The following is a 23,816-nucleotide window of genomic DNA, read 5'->3' on the forward strand; positions in this document are numbered from 1 at the left end:
CTGCCGTGGGCCTTGTGAGTATGCCACGCTAGCGCCCCGGCCGTCCTCAGTTTTCCTACCCCAAGAATCACACGTCCACATTGCTGGAGCTGCTTCTAGTGAACATCACCGCACACCACGTCTTTGTTTCATGGGCCCCAAATCCAGGCATTCCTCATTTTAGTGCACTTGGCAGACGCTGTGTTTTTTTGCAGATGAAGGTGTGTGGCAACCCTGCATTGAGCGGGTCTGTGAGCAAACAGCATTTGCTCACTTTGTGCGTCTGTGTCACATTTTGATCCTTCTCGCAGTATTTCAAACAGTGAGCTTTGATGTTACTATTGTTATTGTTTTGGGGTGCTGTGAACCATACCCTTGTGTAAGATGGTGAACTTAACCCATAAGTGATGTGTGGGTTCTGACTGCTCCGCTGACCGGCTGTTCCCCGTCTGCCTCTCCTTGGGCCTCCCTATTCCCTGAGACACAACAATATTGAAATGAGGCCAATTCATATCATGTAGCGGCCTCTAAGTGTTCAAGAGAGGAGGACTCTCTCAGTACAAATCCAAAGCTAAAAACAATACTTAGAGACAAAGGAGTGTTCAAAAACAAGATGAGCCAAAATCTAGGCTTCTTGCACCAAACAGCCCAGTTACGAATGCAAAGATAAAGTTACTGAAATGCAAAGTGCTGTTTGGCTGAACACAGAAGTTATCAGAAAGTGAAACAGCCGTACTGCCAATATGGAGACAGTCTGAGTGGTGTGGATGGAAGATCAAACCGGCCACCACATTCCCTTAGGACAAAGCGTAAACCCCGAGCATGACCCTAAATTGCTTAAACTCTTTGAAGGCCGAGGGAGGTGAGGGTGCTGCTGAAGACGAGTTGGCAGCTGGCAGAGGCTGGTTCGTGAGGTGTAAGGAAAGACGGCGTCCCCGTGACATGAAAGGGCAGGGGAATCCGCAGGTGCTGATGGAGAAGCTGCCGCCAGTTACCCAGGAGGTCCAGCTAATGAATGAAGTGGCTACACCACACAGCAGGGGTTCAGTGTAAAGGAAGCAGCCTTCTGTTGGAAGAAGATGCCATCTAGGACTCGCATAGCTAGAGAGGAGAAGCCAATGCCTGGCTTCAAAGTTTCTAAGCACAGGCTGCCTCTCTTGTGAGGGGCTAATGCAGCTGGTGACTTTCAGTTGAAGCCAGGGCTCACTGACCATCCTGGAAATCGCCAGGCCCTTGGGACAGATGCTGCATGTACTCTGGCTGTGCTCTCTAAATGGAGCGACAAAGCCTGGGTGACAGCACAGCTGTTTGCAACATGGTTTGCTGAATGTTTTAAGCCCACTGCTGAGACCTACTGCATAGAACAAGATTCCTTTCAAAATATTACTGCTCTTTGACTGTCCTGGTCACCCAAGAGCTCAGATAGGGATGCACAACAAGAGTCGTGCTGTTTTCATGCCTGCTAACACAGCATCCATTCTGCAGCCCAAGCAGCAAGGAGTCATTTCAAATTTTAAGACTTCCTGAAGAAAGACATTTCATAAGGCTCTAGCTTCCAAAGATAGTGATTCCTCTGATGAATCTGGGCAGAACCCACTGAAAACCTTCTGGAAAGGGTCCTCCATTCTAGGTGCCATCAAGAACATTTGCGATTCATGGAAAGAGGTCAGCAAACTCACATGAACAGGGTTTGGAAGAAGTTGGTTCCAGTCCTCACAGATGACCTTGAGGGGTTCAGGGCTTCAGTGGGGGAGATTCAATTGTAGAAATGGTAGGAGAAGCAAGAGAACTAGAATTAAAAATGGAAGCTAAAAAAGTGAGCCTAGCAGTTTGACTGAATTGCTGCAATCTGTTGTTAAAACTTGAACAGACAAGGAGCTGACTTTTGGTGAGCAAAGAAAGTGGTTTCTTGAGATGGAATCTGCTCCTGGTGAAGATGCTGTGAAGACTGTTGACATGACAATAAACGATTTGGAATATTCCATACACTTAGTTAACAAAGCAGCGGCTGGACTCTAATTTTGAAAGAAGTCCTGTGTGCAAAATGCCATCAAATACCATCGCCTTCTACAGAGAAATCAGTGAGAGGAAGATGCAGCCAGTGTCACTGTCTTTTTGTAAGAAACTGCCACGGCCACCCCCGCCTTCAGTGGCAATCACCCTGATCAGCCAGTAGCCATCACCTTGGAAGCAAGATCCTCCCTCAGCAGAAAGATTATGACTCACTGAAAGTTCAGAGGATGGTTAGTGCTTTTTAGCAATAAAGTATCTTTAAATTAAGGTCTGTACATTGTTATTTTGGACATGATGCTATTGCACACCTCACAGACTCTGGTATAGTATAAACATAACTCTTACATGGCCTAGGAGGCCCCAAGAGTCATTGGCCTCACTTTATGGCTCTGTCTGCTTTCTCGCGGTGGTCTGGAAGTGGACTGGCGATGGCTTCGAGGTATGCCAACAGTGATCGTGAAGGACTAATATTTCACAAGGTCAAATGCTATGGTGGAGGACCGACATCAACTTTCCTAACTAACACAAAAATTAATTCTTTTGTGTCTACGTATGTTTTTAAAATTCTATTAGAATAAGAACACTTAACAAGATCTGTCCTCTTCACATGTCTTTAGGTGTGCAGAGCGATATTCCTAAATATAGGCACGATGCTGTGCACTAGACCTCTAGAATTTATTCATCTTCTGTAAGTGACACTCTACACCCATTGAACGGCTCCCCATTCATTTCCCTTCCCCCCCGCCAATCCCTGAAAACCAGCATTCTGTTGTCTGCTTCCATGAGTTTGACTATTTTTGACTCCTTCAGTGAGTGGGATCATGCAGTGTCTGTCCTTCCCTGACTCACTTATTTCACGTAGCATAACATCCCTGAGGTTCACCCTTGTGACGTGTTGCAGGATTTCCTTCATTTCTAAGATGAAGGGTGGCTATTATCAGAAAACAGAAAAGGGCAACATGGATTGGTGAGGATGTGGAGAAATTAGACCCCTCATTTACCATCGGTGGGAATGCAAAGTAGTACAGCCACAAAGGCACATAGTATGGAGGCTCCTTAAAGGATTAAAGGTAGAACTGCCCTGTGATCCAGCCGTCATGCTTCTGGGTACTTCTACAAAATAATGGAAATCAGGATCTTGAAGAAAGATTAGCCTAGCCATGTTCACTGCTGCATTATTCACAAAGGCCAAGACATGGCAACCCCTTAAGTGCCCACTGAGGGGTGAATGGGTAAAGGCAATGTAGTACATGCATTCTTTAATGACTGTCAACTGTGTGAAAATGGGAATCAGGTAAAATTAAAGACAAAAATAGGGTCAAGATGACCCCCTATTGACAGTGGCCCAGAATTGAGGGTAAGTGGCTGTGTGCCTGTAGTTTGGCCGAGAAGGAACCCTGGATACTTTATACCAACACACCCTGAGGATTACTTAAAGACTGAGGTTCTTTTTTCAACCTGGGATGTTACATTTTGCTTCACTGATTATATGATAGCAAATATCAAAATGTGTTACCTCTATTGAAGAAGGATGTGGATTTTAATGGCCAAATTTCCCAATGAATGTATTTTTTATAAATTATCCTTTGAATTCCCTATACATGCATAACCTTTTCAATGCCCTTCGAAAATATTCTTGTGCATACATAAAGGACTCCAGTGAGTGTTTTGTTGATGAGATTTTTTAGTTTTGGAAATAAATCAAAAGGCAATGTAATGTTTTTCAGCCAACTTCTTCCAGCGACCTCTGAAATACCACGTAACTCATGTTTAATGTGGCTAATTAATTCATGAGCTTCTTGCTTGCCTGCATGTTTCTTTAAAAGTCACTGTTGGAAATGTCCTCGTAATGCGTCATTTTCTTGTTAAACTCTGAGGACGTCTGCAGCAAGGTTTGAAAGCGGTGTTGTTTAGTGCTTCTCGGGTTGAAGGTGACAAGTGCCATGTGAAAAGGTTGGCAGAAGTCGGAGTTTCAAGTAATTCAGAAAAGGACAGGCATGGCCTTTTATCAGACGAGGGAAATGCATGGCTTTGGCAACGGCTAAGAGAAAGAGGCACCAACAGGCCTTCCATTAGGGCTTGTATCAGGAGACCCAGTCCCAACTATCACACCCGCAGCGGAGATAAAGTGAGCTTCTGCAACAAATCCCATTCTGCTGAGGGTGGACAGGAAATCAGTCCCAGGGGCCATGCGCTGATGTGCTAGGCTCGAATCTGAGATGATTTTTGGTTAGAATCATTAACTCAGAGCTGTTTCCAAGTGCTCTTTGGGTCAATCTAGTTAATCCTCACTGAACATCTAGCAGGTGGATGTTATGATTGTCCTGTTATAAGTACAGAAAACAGGGCATACATAGGCTGCCTTATGCTTAGAGTTAGGTGGCGATCTCTTGGTTTAAAAAAAAGTAAATGGATAGACATGCATATCTCTGTATAAGACCGCACATGCTGTCTACTGCACAACCCCAGAGGTGATATGAACACACCGCAGTCGGAAGAGTGCTTCATAAATCTGTACGGTGCACAGCCTGTCCCACCGTATGTAGCAGCATCGGTTAGATTGTGACACTATATAAATAGATGGAGATAGAAGTTGTTGATAGCACTTACTATCTTGATTTGCCTAGCAAAGAACATGGGGATGCCGGGTGAATTCAACCCCATGCGTTGAATCTATGAGCTGGCAGCTAGCCTTGAGACATTTTCAGACCAAAAGAAGCAATCTGAGTGTACTGACCCTGAAAATAGAGTTCAAATTAATAGAGAAGTTGGTTTATTGCAGTCAGAGAAAGAGGGCACACGGTTTTGTGTTTATCTGTTTCTTCGGATGCAGCCACGTGATCCACGGCATTTGCTAAAGGTTTCCAGCTTGCCCCACTGTCTGGGCACACAGTAAGACTATTATTTGGGCCTCTTGAGAGCTATGAGAATAAATGTCACCTGTTGCTTCAGAGCTTAAGCGTCAGTTGTGAGGATAAAAATCCCCCAGTGCCTTTCTCTCTATCCCAGATGGAGGGTGCTCCCTACCCCCCAAGGCTGCTGTCAGGTTGAAGATGGTGGCAGACAGGGCCCCAGATAGCCCATGATAAGCATACAGGGTGACCATGAAAGAATTCTCTGTTGCTCAAGTGACTGAGATTTGCACATTGTCCCTGAAGCAACAGCACGTTCATCTTGGAAAAACAAACACCTGTTACCACCCTAGTTTGATAAAGGAATGGTTACATTCTATAAACTAATTAATCACTGATTTTTCTTCCTTGGAGAATCTGTTCTGTGGAATCCTGGGGACATTTTGGATACTGGAATACCTGAGCCTTAATCAGGCTTAGAAAGATATTTTAGATTGTTTGGGGGGGAAAGATGAGTGAGGATGGCTTTGGGCTGGGGTAAAAACAAAAACAAATAAAAAACAAAGAAACGAACAATAATTAATATTTCGGTTGACCGCATCTTCAGAAATATATGCAGCCTGTGTGGGTGTTACGGAAGAAAATACCTCTTCATTGGATAACTACTTAAGTCACATGGAAATTTAGCAACCTTTATACAAGTTTATATCCCTTTGCTGGAACAACCACCCCACAACCCTATATTTTCATGCCATTTTAAATGGTTTTTAAAATGTTTCACCCTGTTTTTAATTGTATGTTAAATTTTCTTGACAATATATTTAAAGTAAAAAGAATACATAGGAGCCACAAGAATGGTTTATGTGCATCCTGCTATTAGCACTTTGAATGTAGCCAAACCGTCTTTTGACCTTTTATTGTTTGAATTGTTTGCCCCTTTTTTGTTCAGCCCAGTCATGTTTAGTGACTCCCAGTGCTAAAAAAAATTATATAGTGTTCTTCTTTTCCATGACAGCATTTGAAAGGGCGAGCTGAGTTAGCCGTATTGTGTGATTTCCATCCCAGCAATGCTAAAGATTTTCCGGGACTGTAAGTGGGTCCTCTTGTGTGTAGCTGCTTAAACTCCACAGTGATGACAATTAGAAGACGGTGAGCTATGCATCGCCATGGGAAAAGGGGTGGAAGTGAAGAGAAAGGAGAGAGGAAGCACGCCGTATTCCTCTCCTCTTCTGTTCGTGGTACCATTCTCTTAAAAGATGATGCACTGCAGGTCGCGATGTAACTTGCCATCCAATTACCCAGGAATTGTCCATGTTCTGTGATCTTAGATGATGCACAAGAATCCGCTTGATGAATGCTTCTGTCCAGACGGCTCTTCAGCTCCAGGGCAGCCACAAGAGCCAGAATTTCAGACCTCACCCCTCACTGCCTCCTGTGTCTAAAATGTGCAGCCTACAGTGTCAGCTCATGACTGACCATGCTTTGAAAACACATATTTCTCTACAAAAGATGGTCTCTGCATGTCTCCGCTCTACGGATGTTTTCTAGAAATATAAGAAATCCTTTCTGAAGATGAAGCAATATATTCTAAGAAAGGACGATGCTGTTAGATTATCTTTCAATGAGATCTGGCCACGAGCTACATCCAGAAGAGCAAGATGGCATGCTGCCCTTTGTAAAAAGTAGTGACAATGAAAGAATGTTTTTTTTGCTGCAGCGCAAGAAGCTATGTTAATGCCTACTCCATGAAAGCCATAGGTGTCTAGTGTCGCCCATCTTTTTGAAACATTCAATAATGGCAGAGAGCTAGCCCTCTCCAGCTAGGTTTACATCCTTGGCTAGGCTTCAAACTCCTCCTTTGTGCAATAAAACCACAGAAATTTGTATGATATGGAAGGAAAACAATCCGACCCAGCAAATTAATGTTACCCTAAATTAGTAATTCTGAGAATTTAGTTTCAAGATAAAATCATCCATTTCCATAATGTAAGGAATTCCGGGGCCTGCGAAGGGAGGATAGGGAAGACAGTGGTAACTGAATTTTTCAGGCATCATGGTGATTAAACACAATCATTTTATATAAACATTTTCATTACTCTAATAAGAGAGGATCGCCCAACTAGAAAGTGTTTTCCATAGTGCCATATTAAGACCCATTTTGATACGTCTCTCCTACTGTTCTAATTGTAGTTTGTAAGGAGAAATGCAAACTGAGATGGTACTCCAAACCATTTTCCCATTCAAAATATTTTCCTGAACTGTAAAATACGGATTTGCCAATGTAGAGAGTTCATCACATTGCCCTAGATTTTCTCTTACATTGGCAGAGAAATAGAGAGTTCTTTCCAGCATGGAAATTGGTTCTCTGATTACTTTGTGGTCCATTTTAGCTGCCAATACCTTAGATGTTACAAAAGCAAGACATTGTCATCAAGCCCTAAGCTATGACCTGGGCTCCTATAGCAGACTCCATGCGTTTTTACATCAACTGTGATATTTGTAAAGGTCATTTGCTTACAGTTTGCATGGAAACTGCATTGTGCTTATGTTGAAAGGGAAATGTTTTCAACCTGCCTATTGAAACCTCAACAATTTGGAATGAAAACTTAGCATAAAATAATGAAATCATGCTTGGTGAGTGAGGCACGGATGAAAACCTAAATTTTAAAATCCAGTCTCCTCTATGCTCTTCTATATGCAAAGACAAAATAGAAAAAGTGAATTGCAGATTGCTAATCATGTTTTTTTCAATGATTCATGGAGAATTTCAAGTGAACACAAAAGTAGAAAGACTATTATTGAACCATCCATGACCTCATCCCCAGACTTCAAACCACTGTACAAATCTCCAAACACTATTGTAGTCTCAATATTTTAAAATGTTGCATAGTCATCTATGAGCAGAACATAACAATTGTAATGTCTCCAGATATACTGCATAAATTGCTGTAATGATATTGTGTCCCCAGAGTGTATGTATTTTCATGGGCCTCCTCCATAGGATCCAGTGACTTTGTCAAAGGAATCGAAAAAAGTTCTTAATAAATTAAGGTGCTATTAGGATCTTCAGAGAAGCACACACGTTTGAACCATCTTCTCATCTGAGGCCCCCAGAAGGTGAAGATAACTTGAAAAACTCCTCTCAGCTCAGCTACCATTCAGATTGATCCAAACAGCCTACGAAAAATGGTCCTGGTATAAGTATTTATCCCATAGAATCATAATGCTCTGAAATTGTATATGTACTACATGTATTTAATTTCTCACCCACCTAAATATATCGACTAAATGGCTGATTTTATGTCATGTACATTTGTAACCTCTCCTCCCTTCAGAGGACAATTTCTTAATTTTCTTCAGGCTATTTTGAAATAAACTAAACATCTTAGGGAAAATCCTATCATAGCAGATTCCAGACTTTCTCTGTGCCCCAAATCCCAAATGATATATTGGTATATTTGGAGAGTTAGTTTTTTAGCAATAAAAAGTCAAAATGCAAACTTGCCTAGCTCTGGGAATAAAAATACCTGAGCCACAAGACAAAATGTGATTCTTTTGGCAGACAACACAGGCTTTAAATAGTTTTAACTCATGTTTAAAGATAATAATAGGATAGGGTCTTGACCTAATTAAAATCGTTCCAGATGATATATAACATAGATTCAACTTTTACTTACCCAAGACTTCACCTACTTGGGCTTGTTAATGATAATTAAACTCTAGTCATAGAATTAAATCCTAAACAATTTGTGTCTGCTCTACCCTTTCAATCAAATTGATTGATCAATTTTTCTCTTCTTGTCTGAGCTGGCTTTGCATTTGTGGGATAGAAGAGACGACACAGCTGTCCTAAGGCTTGATGTCATAAAAAAGGTGGAGATTTTCCAAGGACGATGTAGAATCAAACTGAGTTAGTGTATGGATGCATGACTGGCGTTTACTCACTTATTGTACCCCTAGACATTTCACAGAAGGGCTCGACTTTACATAGATTGTTAATACATGAGCATCACCATTTTGGTGACTTAAAAGGGTAACATTTCTTAGGCATAGGTGATGTGGCTGATCTACATAAGCATTTACATACTTTTGCATATGTGGCATTCAACGGATCTGGGTAGACAACATTCGCTTGTGTGGGTTTGTTTCCATCCCACTGCCAGTTTCTTGGTTTTGAGGCAGTGTGTTGGCATTTTTGGCTTTCTAATCTTTGATGCCGGTGCCCCCTCATTCTGTTTAAATTTCCAAGTAGCAGAGAACCATAGTTGTAGCCCTTCAGAGAAGTGTATTGTCTGTGGTTCAGGCTTTGGCTGGGAAACAGGCATGTATTAGTCAGCTATTTCCACAATTATGCTGTGTAACAAGCTTCTCCTAATTCAGTGGCATAAAAATACATGTTTATTCTTATGCTTGTTGGTCTGTACATCATATTGATGGGTCTCTGCTCTGTGTGTTGCACACAGAGGGGAGAGAAGAAACACATGTTACACTTCAGATCTATGCCTATAAATATCATTTGTGTCCACATTTCTTTGGCCAAAGCATGCGACAGGGATGTCTGCTCCTCCCATGGATGTGGGGGGAACTGTATTATATTGTTTTTCATAGGTACTATAATGGATGGCCACAAACATAGCAGGCTGGACGTGTCACAGTTCTGTAAGCCGAAGCCCAGAGCAGTTAACTCAGCTGGCTTGTCTGAGGCAGGGCTCACCAGACTGAAGTCCCTGTGTCAGCCGGGACTGACTGCAGTTCTCCCCTGTGGCTTGAGCTCGTCGTCCAAGCCCAGGGGTTATTCACAGCATTGACACCCTTCTCGTACACTCCATGTGGGTTCCTCCATCTTTAAATCAGCAAAAGCTGGTCAAGTGTCACTCTGCCTTTTTGTTCTATTCAAGTCCCTCAGTGGAGTGCATGAGCCCCACCTGCGTTGCAGAGGGCAGTCTGCTTGGCACAGTCTTCTGATTCAAATGCCAGCCTCCTGCACACACACCCAGAAAACATTTGGTCAAACGTCTGGACACCTCATAGCAGCTCAGAGTCAAGTTCAAGCAGGAAATTAACCATCACGGAGCATGTCAAGTTCATGAGCATAGCTGAAACAAGCAGGGGAAAGGGGGGCTGGAGGCAGGCAGGCAGGGAGCAGGGTGTGGGAATGTCTCATCAGAGGCCTTGGCCTGTTTCCTAAAGAACGCTGGGGAACCATCTGAGGAACTGAAATGGGGGAGAGGGCGGATCGCATTTGAAAGACCACCCTTCCTGCACCGTGGAGACAGAGCCGTGCACAGGGATCCAGGACTCACTGTTTAGATGACTGTTTGCAGTCTCGAGAAGAGATGATGGGACTCTAACCTTGGGTGTAACTCTGGAGAATGTAACAAGTGGGTGATTCGACTTTAGCAGCTGAAATCATCACGACTTGGTGGTTAATCAGATGTAGAAGATGAGGGGAAAGAAGGTCTTCCCCCTGGCACAGGATCCAGGACAGTTGCAAAGGTTTTGCATGTACTCAGGCTTCTCAGCTGTCATCTGCACATCGTTAGGGTATCAGTGAGTTCTGTGTAGAAACTTTTATCTTGCATTCTCATTTTACTGACAGTGCAAGAAAAGAAAGAAAAACCTCTCTGAATATTGTGAATGATCTGGGCACCTCCCTCACAGCTGAGCACTGTGGCGTTATGTCAGAGTCGCCACTGGGTTTGCGTGATCAGGGCATTAGTGTCCCGTGGGGACCATGCCATGTCCCAGTGAGCTGTTTGAACAAAGGGTTGGTAGTAGTTCAGTAGAAAAAGTGGTGAGAGATGGAGCTAGATCCCCACTCCAACGGGGATAGCAAATCGGAAAATCCATTCTTCATAAATCAGTGTCAGTACCAGAGGACAGGACAGCGTCACTGTTAGGCTGGGGATCTTTTGAAGGGCTCCAGGTCTCCTGGGGCATCTTCACCCCCCTACAGGAACCAGGGGCTGCCGATGGGAAGACGCTGACCTGCGGGCTGGCTTTCGGAGGCCTGAGACGCAGGGCCGGGTGGGAGGGACTCAGGAGCAGAACCAAGAGGGAGGGACGGCGCTGACAAGAGAGACGGGGGCCCAGAATGAACGTCGCCATCTCTCCGTCAGTCTGAGCTGTGATTACCTCGGGTATTCATTGGGATATTTTGCACAGGTTCAAAGCAAATGAAGTGTGACTTACATGGTATTTGTGTTTCTTTCTCTGCCACGGGGAATGTGGGCTGGTATTCGGGTGGCTTTTGGTTAATATTTTGTCAGGGTTTCAAACTCCCGGTTGGTCCTTTTGTGATCCTGAGGGTGCTGCCTTCCCAGGCAAGTGACCAACACATGACGTTGCAGTCCCTGGGGAAAGGAAAGGGGGAGGGAAAGGATGAAAGGGTGCCTCTTCTTTTCGACAAGCTTGTTTTAGAAGTTGGACAGTGTTTAACTCTCATTTTTCATTGACAGAACGCAAACTGAGTCACAAAGGGCTCTGGGCAAAAGAGTCCTTGTGAGGGTAGCTATGTGCTCAGACGACAACTGCATCATTAGGAATGAAGTGCAGAACAGATCTTGCATGGCATGATGCTGGCAGCCTCTACTGCCATCCGTAATGACGTCCATCCCCGCACGTCACAAGTCTTGCTAACATTACAACATCTTATTCTCATGCTATACCGAGGAGGGTGGGGTGATTTTCTCAGTTTTACTTTACTTGCAGGAGTGTTCAGTGGTGCTTGTAGTGTTCAGTGGGTGCATAAACCAGCCGGGGAATTGTAGGAGGAAGGAGGGAGCCGAGGAAGGGTGGACGTCGTTCCTCATGCCAGCGACTGCTTCCGCGTCCTGGGCCTGCGCGCTGTGAGCCCGCGTGGGTTTCTGTGTGCGTGTGTTTGAGCGCCTTTGTGTGTGTTATTTATGAAGAATGGAAGTGAGAGGCGTGGTTGACGAGGCAAACACTGAAAGGTTTTAAGAAAGGAGCTAACTGCAGCTTCTTATGACGCTGATAGTGACAGCAGTGGAGGGGGGGTGAGGACTTGATAATATGGGTGAAGGGTGAAACCACAATGTTGTTCATGTGAAACAATCATAAGATTGTATATGAATGATGTATTAATACAAACAAAAAAGCAAGGAACTGAAATATTTCTCGGAAATGAAGGTGGAGCAGCTGCCTTTTTCCTTCATGTCCGTGGCACCTCTCAAGGCCCTGTGGTCCAGCCGGGCAGAAGGCGCTGGACAGAAACGCTCGTGGCTTTGTAATGAAAGCAAGCCCCTTCCTCTGTCACAGGCTAGGCTAGTGATGTTCAGAACCCTTTGCCTGGAAGGGCCAGTGCCAGCCTCTGCACAGTATCCCGTGCCACTCAGAACGCCTCCCCATGTTTCACCAAGTCATACTTTTGTGGTTTGAACAGCAGCGAGGATGCGCTTGGAATCTCGCTTCCAGAACGGAATGCATAATTTTTGCAAGAGATTCTTGTTTCTTCCCAGATGAAGGGAGGTGATATGACCCTTCTCCAAAGGTGCTCAGCACCAGGCTCCTGGTACCCTCTTCCCCACCATATCCCTCTGTACTGAGCAACTTGGCACGAGCCCCAGGCATCGCGGCACAAGGCATATTTAAATTCCATTAGGATTGTAAATGAATTCAGTATCAGCAGACGCAGTAAACTGTGGCTGTCTTCAGAGGTGACATTGCTGCAGACCCGTGTACATCTCTGAGGACAGACGGCTGCTCCTCTTTTCTCCTCATGGATTCTGAGACGCCATATAAAATGCTCCACAATGGACTAAATGATGTCAGGAGAGGGAGTGGAGGGGCATAAATCCATGCACAGCAGCGTGACCGGGGTATATTTCCAAATGACTCTACCTAGAACTCTTTTCTAGAGCAACTCCAGCCCAAAGCCTGTGGAGAGCCATGCCCACTTCTGAGCCAGGGAACCCCTTCCCGGCCCACCTCAGCCCCCCAACTACACCCGCAGGCAAATAGCAATAGGCAATGGCTGCATCTAGGCTCATAGAAATGTGTGACCTCCAAGGCAGGGCATGAAGGAGCCACTGAACCAGCCCCATTTCTGGTCAAAGTTTCTTGTTCGAGAGCCTCAGAAACCAGGCAGTGGCTAGAAGGGCCCCAGCTGAGCTTTGTGAACAGTCGTGTCTTGAGGTGACATTGGAGATCCTCCCAAGGACTGGAGTTCTGAGAGGGCAGCCAGCTAAGCCAGGACACAGTGGGTACAGAGAACAGGTGGAGCAGAGAAGAGATGCAGAAAAGCTGAACGTGGGGCAGAGAACAAGAGAGGAAGAGATGACTTCTCTGCAAAAATAGGGCTCTGTTCAGGGTCCCTGGTGGGTGCTGCACTTGGATGTCTTTCTTCACATGTCATTAAGTTTCCCCGAACTCTTAACAATAACACGCACTGCTCTGCAACCTAGTTATCTCGAGAGGACAGCCGGTACTTGCAAAGGAACACCAGCCCCACTTCAAGTCAAAATTAGCTAATATTTACTGCCTGCTTACTAGGCACCAGGTGATGTTCTAAAAGCTTTATGGATATGGACTCTGTTATTTCTAAAAAACGTGGTGGCAATTTGACCCCATCTGCCATCCGTAATGATGTCCATCCCCGCATGTCACAAGTCTTGCTAACGTTACATCATCTTATATTCATGCTATACCCAGGAGGGAGGGATGATTTTCTCAGTTTTACTTTACTTGCAGGAGGTAGTGTTCAGTGGGTGCATGGAAAAGAGACTTGGAAAGGAGAGTCCTGTGCCCCACGACTTCCCATAAGTGTTAGAGCCGCAGTTTCCTCGTGGCAATGTGACTCCAGTGTCACTAGCCTCTGTTAGCCACCAGTCAGAGACCTGGGATGTGTTAGGCTGTATGGCAAGCTGGAGAAAATGAGCCTCATCCCATGCATGGCGTGTTTGATGTGCTGGTTGGTCCCTGTGTGACCAAGACTCTTGGCTGCCTTGGAACAGCCATCCCGTGAAGACAGCCATCATTGCCAAGCCAGGGGTCACCACTGATTCACTGTACCCACTGTTGGATGTTGCCAAGGAGGGGCCAGCTGCACTGGAAGAAAAAAGGGGACACCGTCCCCATGACAGCCCAATTGTGCAATGTCAGGAGCAGCAACACGAGCAAGCACGTGCATGAGAAAGCTTTTGCACAGAGTAACCAGGCCCCGGAGTGGTTTTGGCTGCACTGGTTGAGAGATGAAGGGAGAACGCACTGTGGAGAGCTCCAGGGAGGAACTAAACCCTCACCCTCCTTACCTCCCTGTCTGCCCTGCTTCCGGGCACGCACCACCCCGGACGCCCCAGTGTCAGGTGGTTGCAGAGACCAGAGGCCTGCGTGCTCCACCAGCCTGCTTTTAAAACACCATGTTGTGTGGCCATGTACTCAATTCCTGTCGTGTAAGGTGCCCATAAAGACACCTACCAGCTTGGAGGATTACAACGGGATGTGGTTGACGCATATGCACTAGCTCTTCCAAGAGTTTGCAGTATGTAGACAGCACGCCTGGCCCTCTTTGGCCACCTGCAAATCCCATGCCTCCTCAGCAGCCCTCTGGTGGGCTTACTGCATGACCTGTTCACACGGTGGTCCCTGCCACCGAGTTGCTGTCCTATGTCCCTGTCTCCAGACTCCTACTGAACAACGTGGAGATGTCTGTTGGCCAACATTCGTGCACCACTTCCACACCTCACTCAGATATTCTCTGTGCCTCGTATTGCATTTTATCCCTGTCTTGCAGACTCCTCTGGAAGGCTCACCTGTTTGTTTCTTCGGTATCTTGAAGCTCTTCCTTTGTACCATGGCCCCTCACCAGCCACCCTTTCTTTACGATGCCTGTCACCCCTCCCCTGACACGAGCACTTCAGGCACTCTTTGTTGCATCATAGAACCTTTTGCTACATTAATACCGACATGCACCGGGTTCCTTCTGCCTCTGGCTCTCCCTCCAGCACAGAGCACACCTCCCTGGACCGCTGTCCATGCCAGTGGTCCTTTCAAAGGGCTGCCTGGTCTTCCCGTGGCCAACTCGAGTGGCCCCTTTCCATATGCCCATCCTGCTGGAATCCTCTGCGCTACTTGACATTTGACACTGTGAACCAGCTCTGTCTCTTTAAAGCCCTCCCTCTTGGGTCTGTGGCACCGCCCATTCCAGGGACCCCTCTAGCTTCTTAGACCACATATTGTCCTTGGAGGAATTTTCTGTTTCCTACCATTTCTCCCCACTGCCTTTCTAGTACATAGGACTTACCCCTTGAACTTTCCCATCTCTCATTGCGTACTCCCTCCTGGCTGTAAGAACTTCCTCTTAGAACCCCTTCCCGCCTTGCTCACGGGCTCTCACCTTCCCTGAAGTTTGCAGTCAGTGTCATAAAGTCCTCACTGGACACTTTAAAGCTCAACACTTCCTGAGAAGAATTAATCAACCTCCCCTTTCCCTGTAGGTGGAAGATAGACACCACCCTGGCTCTTGCTTTTCGTGAATTGCATTCCCATCTTCTGATGCATTTAGCCTCAAAATATTGAAGTCCCCCCTTTTTTTTTTCACAACTCTTCATTTAATTATTATTGAGTTCTGTTGATTCCACTTCAGAAATATCTCTTGAACTTGCGTGCTTTGATTGATTCCAAATGGCACTCTCTTCGTTGAGGGTCTTGTCATGTCTTATCGAGATCATTTCTAATTGATCACCCTCCCTACAGCCTATTCCCACGCTGATCTGTGTGCAAGAGTTGGAACTATTATTCTTGACGCTGATTCGCTAGCCTGGTGTCCCTGCCTCTGTTTGCGCCTCTGGGCATGTTTCTTATGTTCACGTCACATCAGAGAAGTCGACATTTCCTCTCCTTGGTCGCAACCGTGTGTGTCTTGGCTCACGCTAACGGGTCCTGCTGCCTGCAATGACTTTTCCCCTCCCCGTCTTCCCCTTAGAAGCCTCTCTTCATTTTCTATTGCTGCTCTAGAAAATTCTCACAAACTTAATAGCTTAAAACCTCACACACTTATTATCATCTCATGGTTATGTAGGTCAGAAGTTTGGGGGCAGGGGGAGGCTTAGTTTGCTTCTGTGTTGTGGACGTCGTAAGGTGAAAATCAAGGGGATGGGTGGCCTGAAATCTTACCTGCAGACTCTGACGGAGAGTCCACGTCAGGCTCGTTCAGGTGGTTGGCACGATTCAACTCCTTCTAGGCGTGGGCCTGAGGTCCCTGTTTCCTTGCTGGCGGCCAGCCAGGGGCCCTTCTCAGCTCCTTGTGTCCCCCTGCTTCCCCCTTGTGCCATGTCATCCACTTCGTCTTCCGAACAACAGCGTGCTGAGTCCTGCCTAAGCTTCAGGTCTCTCTGACTTCTGCCACATCTCTCCCACTCCCACTGGAGAAAAGTTCTCTGCTTTTTAGGGTTTGGGCGATTGGATTGGGCCAACCTGTGTAATTCATGATTACCTCCATAGCTTAAGGTCTGTGACCTTAATTACATCTGCAGATGTAATTACTGTGTGCCTTGTTCACGAGCTCAAGGGATTAGGAAGTGGACATCTTTAGTGGGGGTGCATTCTGCTCACAACAAAAGCCCAGTGATTTTTCAAAACACAAACTCTCTGTAAAGCAATTTTCACTTAGTTGTTTCCTTCAAGGGGTTATCCTAATATGGGGCTTATTAATGTCCTGTTCATTCAGTACCTGACTTTATGCAGTATTTTATCATAGGAGTGTATTAGGCTGGCTCCCACCATCAGTGATGGATTCATGAGCTCAGAAAACACAGCCTGATCATCTTGATTTTGCATGCAGACTCCAGCACAGAGCCTTACATGAATTTGCAAAATGAATTTAGTATGTTCTATAATATTTTGGTGAATGTTTATTAAATACTTGCTATTCTTAGGCACTGTGACCTCCACATCAATTAGTGGAAAGCGCAATGGATAAATCTTTGGAGATGTTCCCCACATCGAGACACACTCTGACGTGCTTAGAAGAAATACCCCACACACTCATTGTATTCCTTGTGTGTAATGCCTAAGAAACTGCCATAAACTTAGGGGCTTAAAATGGCAGATGTTCATTATTTCAGTCACTGTGGGTCAGGAATCCAGGCACAGCTTACTTGGGTCCTTTGCTTCACAGTCTCTCACAGGGCTGCCGTCAGCGTGCCAGTGAGGGCTGCGGTCTTATCTGAAGGTTTGGCTGGGGAAGGATATGGCTCAGCTCGTGTGGTTGTTCGCAGATTCAGTTCCTTTCCAGCTGTTTGCTGGAGGTTTCTCTCCATTCCTTTCCACATGGGAAGCACCAGCACAGAACATGACAGTTTGCTTTTTCCAAATGAGCCAGCTGAGAAAGCAGGAGAGACTAGAAGTGAGATAAGGCTGCACTCTTTTGTGCCCTGGTGATGGATGTGATGCCCCGTCATCTCTGTTATATTGTGTTTCTTACAAGTAAGTTGCTAGGTCAGACTTACTCACCAGGGAAGGCTTTGACCCAGGGTGTGGATTACCAGGAAGCAGGCTCATTGGTGGCCACCTGAACACTGAGCGTCTGCCTCCCCCATCCATCCTTCCAAAGACACAGGTATTTAACCACAAGAGATCATTCAGTAGACTGAAGAAATGTGCACGGGGAGGAGAAAGCAAGAGAAGGTGATTGGAGAGCTTGGTGGCATGATTATAAGTCAGAAGGAAGGGCTGAAATGCTAAGGAAAGTGATTTGGTAGGTAGAATAAAGGCAACACTAAAGTTAATAGTCTTCACATAAATAATCAAGACATATTCCAGCCAGCTAACAAACCCCCACAGCCCACCTGGGAGCATAGGAATATAATACCTAATTGCCTGCACAAACCAGGAAGCTTTTAAAATAGTGGTTCTGCAATGATTTGTTGAACCACAGGACCCCTTTTCAGCCTTAAAAATGATTGAGGGCCCACAGAGATTTTATTTATATGGCTTTTATCTGTTAAGTTCACCAGATTAGAAGTTAAAATGGAGACACTTATGATAAACCTGCTTCACATATTAAAATATGTTCATGAAAAGTAACTATATTTTCCAAAGTTAAAAGAAAATAGTAAAAAGTGGTATTACATTTTTTTTACATTTTTGCAGGTCTTTTGAATGTCTGACTTTTTTTCTGGAATCTTGAATTTTGTCACTGGCAACACACACTGTCCGTCGTTTTCCATGAAGGGACAGACCCACTTTGCTCATTTCTGAGAAAATACCAAATACCCAACTCTGAACTGCTTTTGACTGTCAGTCATTCCATCAGTAAACATGATAATGACTCCTTCACCTCACTACCCCAGCAAATAACACATTTTTATTTATTTTTCTCCTGCACACAACATCAAACTTCACTTGTGCAGGAGAAGGGTATTTTTGTGTGCTTCTGATTACCTCATGAAAATATTAAAAAGACATATACTTAAGAGACATTTAAGAAGATCAGTCATTTCTATAGCTTCATCAGCATTCCTAAGTGAAACTGGCGTTCTTTAACTCGGAGCATGGTGGTGGTGAACTCTAGCATGGTGTGGGACCCCTGTCTTGATCAGTGCTAAGATGCTCCGTTTTACCTACCACTGCTTTTGCACCATCAGTGTACCCATCAGCAAGGTGACATGGCTTTTGCATATGACTATGAAGGCAGATCTTTCTCAAGGACCCTAAGAACCAGCTCCCAGACTCTCAGGGGTCCAAGTCTCACAGTTTGAAAGCCTCTCCAATAGAATACAGCACACGGCATCCTTGAGTGATGCCTCCAGAGATCTCAAGGGCTAGGACCTCCTTAACTCTGAACTCCTGTAGTCTCTCTCTCCCATCAGCTCTGCAGCTAAAACTCAAATAAGCATCGTCTTTCTTTCCACCACTTCTCTGAACAGCAAAACAAAGTGAAACTTCTCAGTTGAGAGAGAAACTTGTTACTGGCCACTTGTGTGATGACCAAACTGCAGGTCTTCAGATCCTCCTGGGTTTTTTAGTTATTATTGTTGCTGTTTAACTAATTTACTTGTAACATTTGCTGGTAATTCTGACTCATTTACTTAGGATGTTACTCCTTTGTGTGTAGGTACTGATTTGCATATAGTTTGATGAATGTCTGTTCAACCGCATTCAGGACCCCTGCGAATTCTGTGCCTTTCCTAGCATATTACACTACAGTTTGAAATATTGAACACTTCAGAGCTTTTTGTTAAATAAAGATAAATATGTGCCATCTAATCAAACTATAAAGAAAATATCGTTAAGCATGTAAAACCTGGGGGGAATATCACTGTCTGTATTTTTGTAAGAACTGAGAGAGGAAATTGGAAAGAAAAACAAATTGAAGCAATTTTTTAATTAGTTTCTACCACAACACACCTTGAAAAGCTCCTAGAAACCTGTACCATAGGCAATCCTGGCAATTACAAATAAAAGCAGTGCTAGAAAGAGGGATGAAGGGATGTTGAAAGGAAAATTGATGGTATAACAAGTCTCTAAAAGCAAGCGTTTTGTGATTGCCCTTGAATCGGCTGCACAGGGAAACAATCTTAAAATGTAGTTGTGATTTTAAATGTTCACGGCCCAGCTGCGCTCCCGTTCTAGAGTTCTGCATTATGTGGGTTGGAGAATTGTACACATCCTTGATTCTGGGCCATATCCTATCCTGAGCGTTATCCCTACATGTCCACCTGATTCTCTATGTAGTACCTGCAGACGCCTTTCAGTCATAAAGGAACTTATTTCTCTTCCCTTGGGCGTGGCAGGGATGCAGGAGCTTTGAGATTCCAGTAAGGAGCGTGGGTGTTCCTTGACATTTCTCTGAGTCTCAGTTGTGTTTTCTGCTAAATGGGAATAAAACACATTGGCGGTTCAATAGTGTTGTTAAAGTTAGAAGTAATATATGTGCAGCACTTTGCATATAAAAGGTGCTGAACAAGTGTACCTGTTGTTTTTGTAAAGCCTGTTCTGTAGTCTCACATGACCATTTTTCTGTTTCATTGATCCCTGAGAAATGGTTTTTCTTAAACATTCGATCATCCTCATACCTCACCGCCTGTCAGATTCATTCTCACAGAAATTTCACTTCTCACTAAAGACACTCGATGACTTGTCTGCTTTTCCCACACAAGTTTCCCCTGACCTCATCTGATCATCGTGCCCTGTGCTTCTATCTGTCACCTGGCCTTCAGGAGGGTCATTTCTGCCTGGTAAAGGCCTGTGTCTGGTTTCCTTTTTGCTGACTGACCATGGGGTGCAGGTCTGGGACCTGCAGAAAAGGAGGTGCAGCCAGCTAATGCTCCTATAAGTCTTTGATTTGCACCGTTAATGGTAGATTTCAAGTTCCGACATAAATGTGTCACGATTGGGCAATTCTGCCTGGGATCTGCCTTGAATATTCATCACCAAGGTGTGCTTCAGAAAGACTGGCCTCTCCTGGCCTTTTCTTTGTGTTACACCATCCCAAGAAAAGGAGAAAGAGATGGAAAGAAGACAGCTCTCATTGACTTCTGTAATTCTTATGCATTATTAATGTTCTTAACCAATAAAAAAAAAAAAGGAAAAAAATAGCATGCATGTCAAGATTGATTAGACTTCTTAATGGATATTTAATTTAAGGTTGGTCACACCATGACTTGTAGCCAGTAGGACTGATGGTTGAGAAGGCATGATTCACTCTCTACTAGTTCTGTTAGTAGTTATGCATGAATGTCATGTCTAATGTTCTCAGCAAGCTGCCTGGTCGCTATATGTCTACACATCTCTTTACACTTGTTTTTCCTAATTGAAATTAATTGGAATAAATGTGTGTCAAATAGTTAAACTGAGTAACCTAATTTTAATGCAATGATTGGGCTCTTTTTCATACTAATGAGCCTGGTTAATTTTTCCTCTTATAAAATGTGCTCTTTACATGACGACGTGTTCTTCGTATTCCAAGTTCTCAAATATCTCAGAAGTAGGTAAGATTCAGGATACCTCTGCAAACAAGAACAGAGCTGGTCCGTTTAACCATGTCCTCCAAGGGGCTCGGGGCACAGAGGAATCAAATCCTTCAAACTAAGGAACTGCACATAGCTGTTCCATGTAGTAATTATTCCACAGATGCTAGACAAATTAGTCTGAAATGAACAAAAGTGTTAGGTGAGAATGGTATGACCTTGCCATTCAGCACACATGTGAACCCAGCCGTAGATCACAGATAGGCAGGCCCTGGATGTTTTAAGAGCTCACTGAACTTGAAAGAGTTATTTATAGGCATGGCTGCATTACTGTATCATTAGAGCTGTCAGTCATCTGGGTTAGCACGAGCATCCTTTGATTCTCTGGCTCGGGATGCATGTGCAGAGTGAATCACAGAGCAACCAGTAGCAGGTAAAGGATAGCTTGTGGCAATAGCCAAAGACTCCAGGGGCCAAGAGCTAAACTTTGCACGTCAAAGAATCGTACCCTACATTTCAGGTGTGTGGGTGGCTGTCATGATTTGCCTCGTGGCCTCATCATACAGAGAAAGCTCCCATGTCTGCCCATGGTACTGGGGGAAGGAAAAAAAATACATGAAGCTTGGCTTGGAGTGTAACAGAGTCTCTTGTGGCTTTGTATTTTGGATAAATTCCAAGAATTCAAACTCCCAACCAGGATGGAATTGTCCTCTACTGTCGACAAACCTGCCTCCCATCCATGTCTCAAAATGGTATGTAGGTTGAGGGCGGGCTTTTGTGACTTCTTGGCCAGGAGGAGAGTGAGGCATGTTTTCTCTTCTCTCCCCTTGCTTCCTGCCCTGTAGGAACACCTGCCATGGGCATGGCTTAGGGTGCACTGTCTGATGAGAGAAGTGCTTCCAGTTGACCCCCTTGGGCTGTTCATGGGCCCCCTCCACGTGGCTGGCTCTTTTGTCCCCTGCATTGTGGCTGTTATTTCTGGTTGCTCCTGGTTTGGGACATCGCAGTCTGCAGCCCTCCTGTTTGGAGGGACTTCTGTGTCAGCCTGTGGGATCCTCTCTCCTTCTCCGCACGGTTTTAAGCTCAGAGGGCCCCGCGCACCCATACCTCAGTTCTCTGACTTCCTCTTCTTTCCTTCCTCCTTCGGACACCAAAAACCTATTTTACCTTTGTGTGTGGTGACGACGACCTTTACATTTTAAAATGCCAGGCACATAACTTCCCATTTTGCCTTTGGTTTATCAAGAGAAGCTTTTTGAACTTAGAAAGTCTTTTCCTTTGTAGCCAATGCCTGGCCTGAAAAACCACAGTTTCTCTAAAGATCAGAACACATCCACTTTGCAGCCCCAAATTCACCAATGAATCTTTTGTTCTAGGGACATGTGCCTCCTTTTCTAGTCATTGATGCATTTGGTCCGCTCGTTGCAGATGGCTGGGTCTCAGTGAAAAATATTTTTAATATTTCTAATAGACTGTTAGCTTTATACATGAATATATGTGCATGTTGTATCCAATCACTGATCGTCTCCCGGTAGTTATTGAAATGATTCAGTTTTGCATATTTATGGTTAGGAGAAGTAGCGATTTTCAACTCCCAGCTTGTGGCGGGCTCACATCCTCACCTCGAGTCTGGGCCCCCTGCATGCCCTTCCCTCTGCAGGCTGTGGTATTAGTGTCCAGGTTCATCCACCTTGAGGAGGAATGGGGTGCCCCTCTCTGTCCTCATGGCTTCAGAAGGAAGCTATAGAAGGAAGGGCCGCCCCTATTCCCAGGTGTCTATTCCCTGATCTGGGCCCCCGGGGTCAGCCCCCTGCCTAAACCCTGGGCATCTTTTTACAGTCCAGGTCCTTAGGTCCAGAGGTGGACACGCACATTTGGGCCCCCCACCCCCATCTTTTCATTTTTGAGCATAGACTTTAACGGGACTGACCTTAATAGTCGTGCTTCTCAAGGTCAGGGGAAAATCGTGTTGATTCATACGACACTGGTTGATTAAGTAAGGAGTTTCTGACTTTGTGAGCTATGTCTGCTTCACAAGTGGAGAACTAACAAAGGGGAAAATGGCAGGAACACATCAAAGGTACACTGGACCAAGTGGCCCGTGATTGGAAAACTTCACATGTGTAGAAGAATCCACCCATCACCTGTCTGTACGTACCATGCCAGTTTTGAACAAAATGCCATTTCTGCTCGTAGAATGGCAGGCTTTTGTACTGTTCAAAGGGAAAAATAACATATGTGTCCTAGTAAAACCTGGGTGTTAAGAGTTCAAAAGGTGTCTTCCAACAGGTGGGTGAAGACAAGGACTCAAAGAGAACACCGGCGAAGAGAGAGACGGATGAAGGGAGCGGCGGAATTAGGGAAATATCCGAAAGATATTTTTGTATCAACAGAAAATAAATGGATTCCACTACTATATACCCAATGTAAGATTTTCCCTTAACACAATACACAGACACAAAATCATTGGTTAGCCTTGAAGAACATTTTCCAGTTTCACTTGATTAGTTTGCACACCTGGAGGGGGCTGAGGTCACAGCCGTCTTGGTGCTCTTTGTTGCAAAGTCCTCTCATTGCTGAATTTGGGTCTCTCTGTATCCCGAGGCTCTCCGGGGTGTCCAGAGGTACCTTGCTTTTCAACACGCTCTCTGGGAATGTTAAACATGGCCCGGAAAAAGTCCCCTTGATGGGCTTCCCCAGTCCATCTGCTGCGGCAGCCACTGTGATAAAGGTGGGACGAGGCGTGTGGGGGGCATTCACTGCTGCCCTCCGTGTGTGTCCACCTCCATCCTCAGTCCTGACCGTCTGGGACGTTGGTGCTGAAGCACAGGCGTTCTAGTTGAGAATGTGACGTGAACCCCCTTCTCAGATGCTCAGCAGTGTAAACATGCCCGGGGTCCACAGGTGCTCCACGTTCCCCTAGCCTTTTGACATCCTTACCTGGCGGAGTGAGGATCCTGTACCAGCAGAAATGCCACACGCTGGCTCTGTGATGGAGCTCCGCGCTGCATGCGGGATGGCACGGCGTCCCTGCGTCGGCTCC

At 45.2% G+C, this 23,816-nt stretch overlaps 1 protein-coding gene across 4 annotated transcripts in view; it reads left to right on the forward strand.

The window, feature by feature from the left end:
- The window catches only part of LOC118935932 (steryl-sulfatase), a 461,597-nt gene that overhangs the window by 134,901 nt on the left and 302,880 nt on the right, over positions 1–23,816 (forward strand). Inside the window, exon 10 of one of the 4 annotated variants that reach the window (XM_057495303.1) lies at positions 23,063–23,087. The exons of the other annotated variants lie outside the window; for them this stretch is intronic. Coding sequence (XP_057351286.1) covers positions 23,063–23,070 — 8 coding nt within the window. The 3' untranslated portion in view covers positions 23,071–23,087. Of the gene's footprint in view, positions 1–23,062; positions 23,088–23,816 lie in introns of those variants that run through there. 4 annotated transcript variants of the gene reach the window in all.

The sequence above is a fragment of the Manis pentadactyla genome, chromosome X (assembly GCF_030020395.1).
Source record: "Manis pentadactyla isolate mManPen7 chromosome X, mManPen7.hap1, whole genome shotgun sequence".
Classification (NCBI taxonomy): Eukaryota; Metazoa; Chordata; class Mammalia; order Pholidota; family Manidae; genus Manis; species Manis pentadactyla.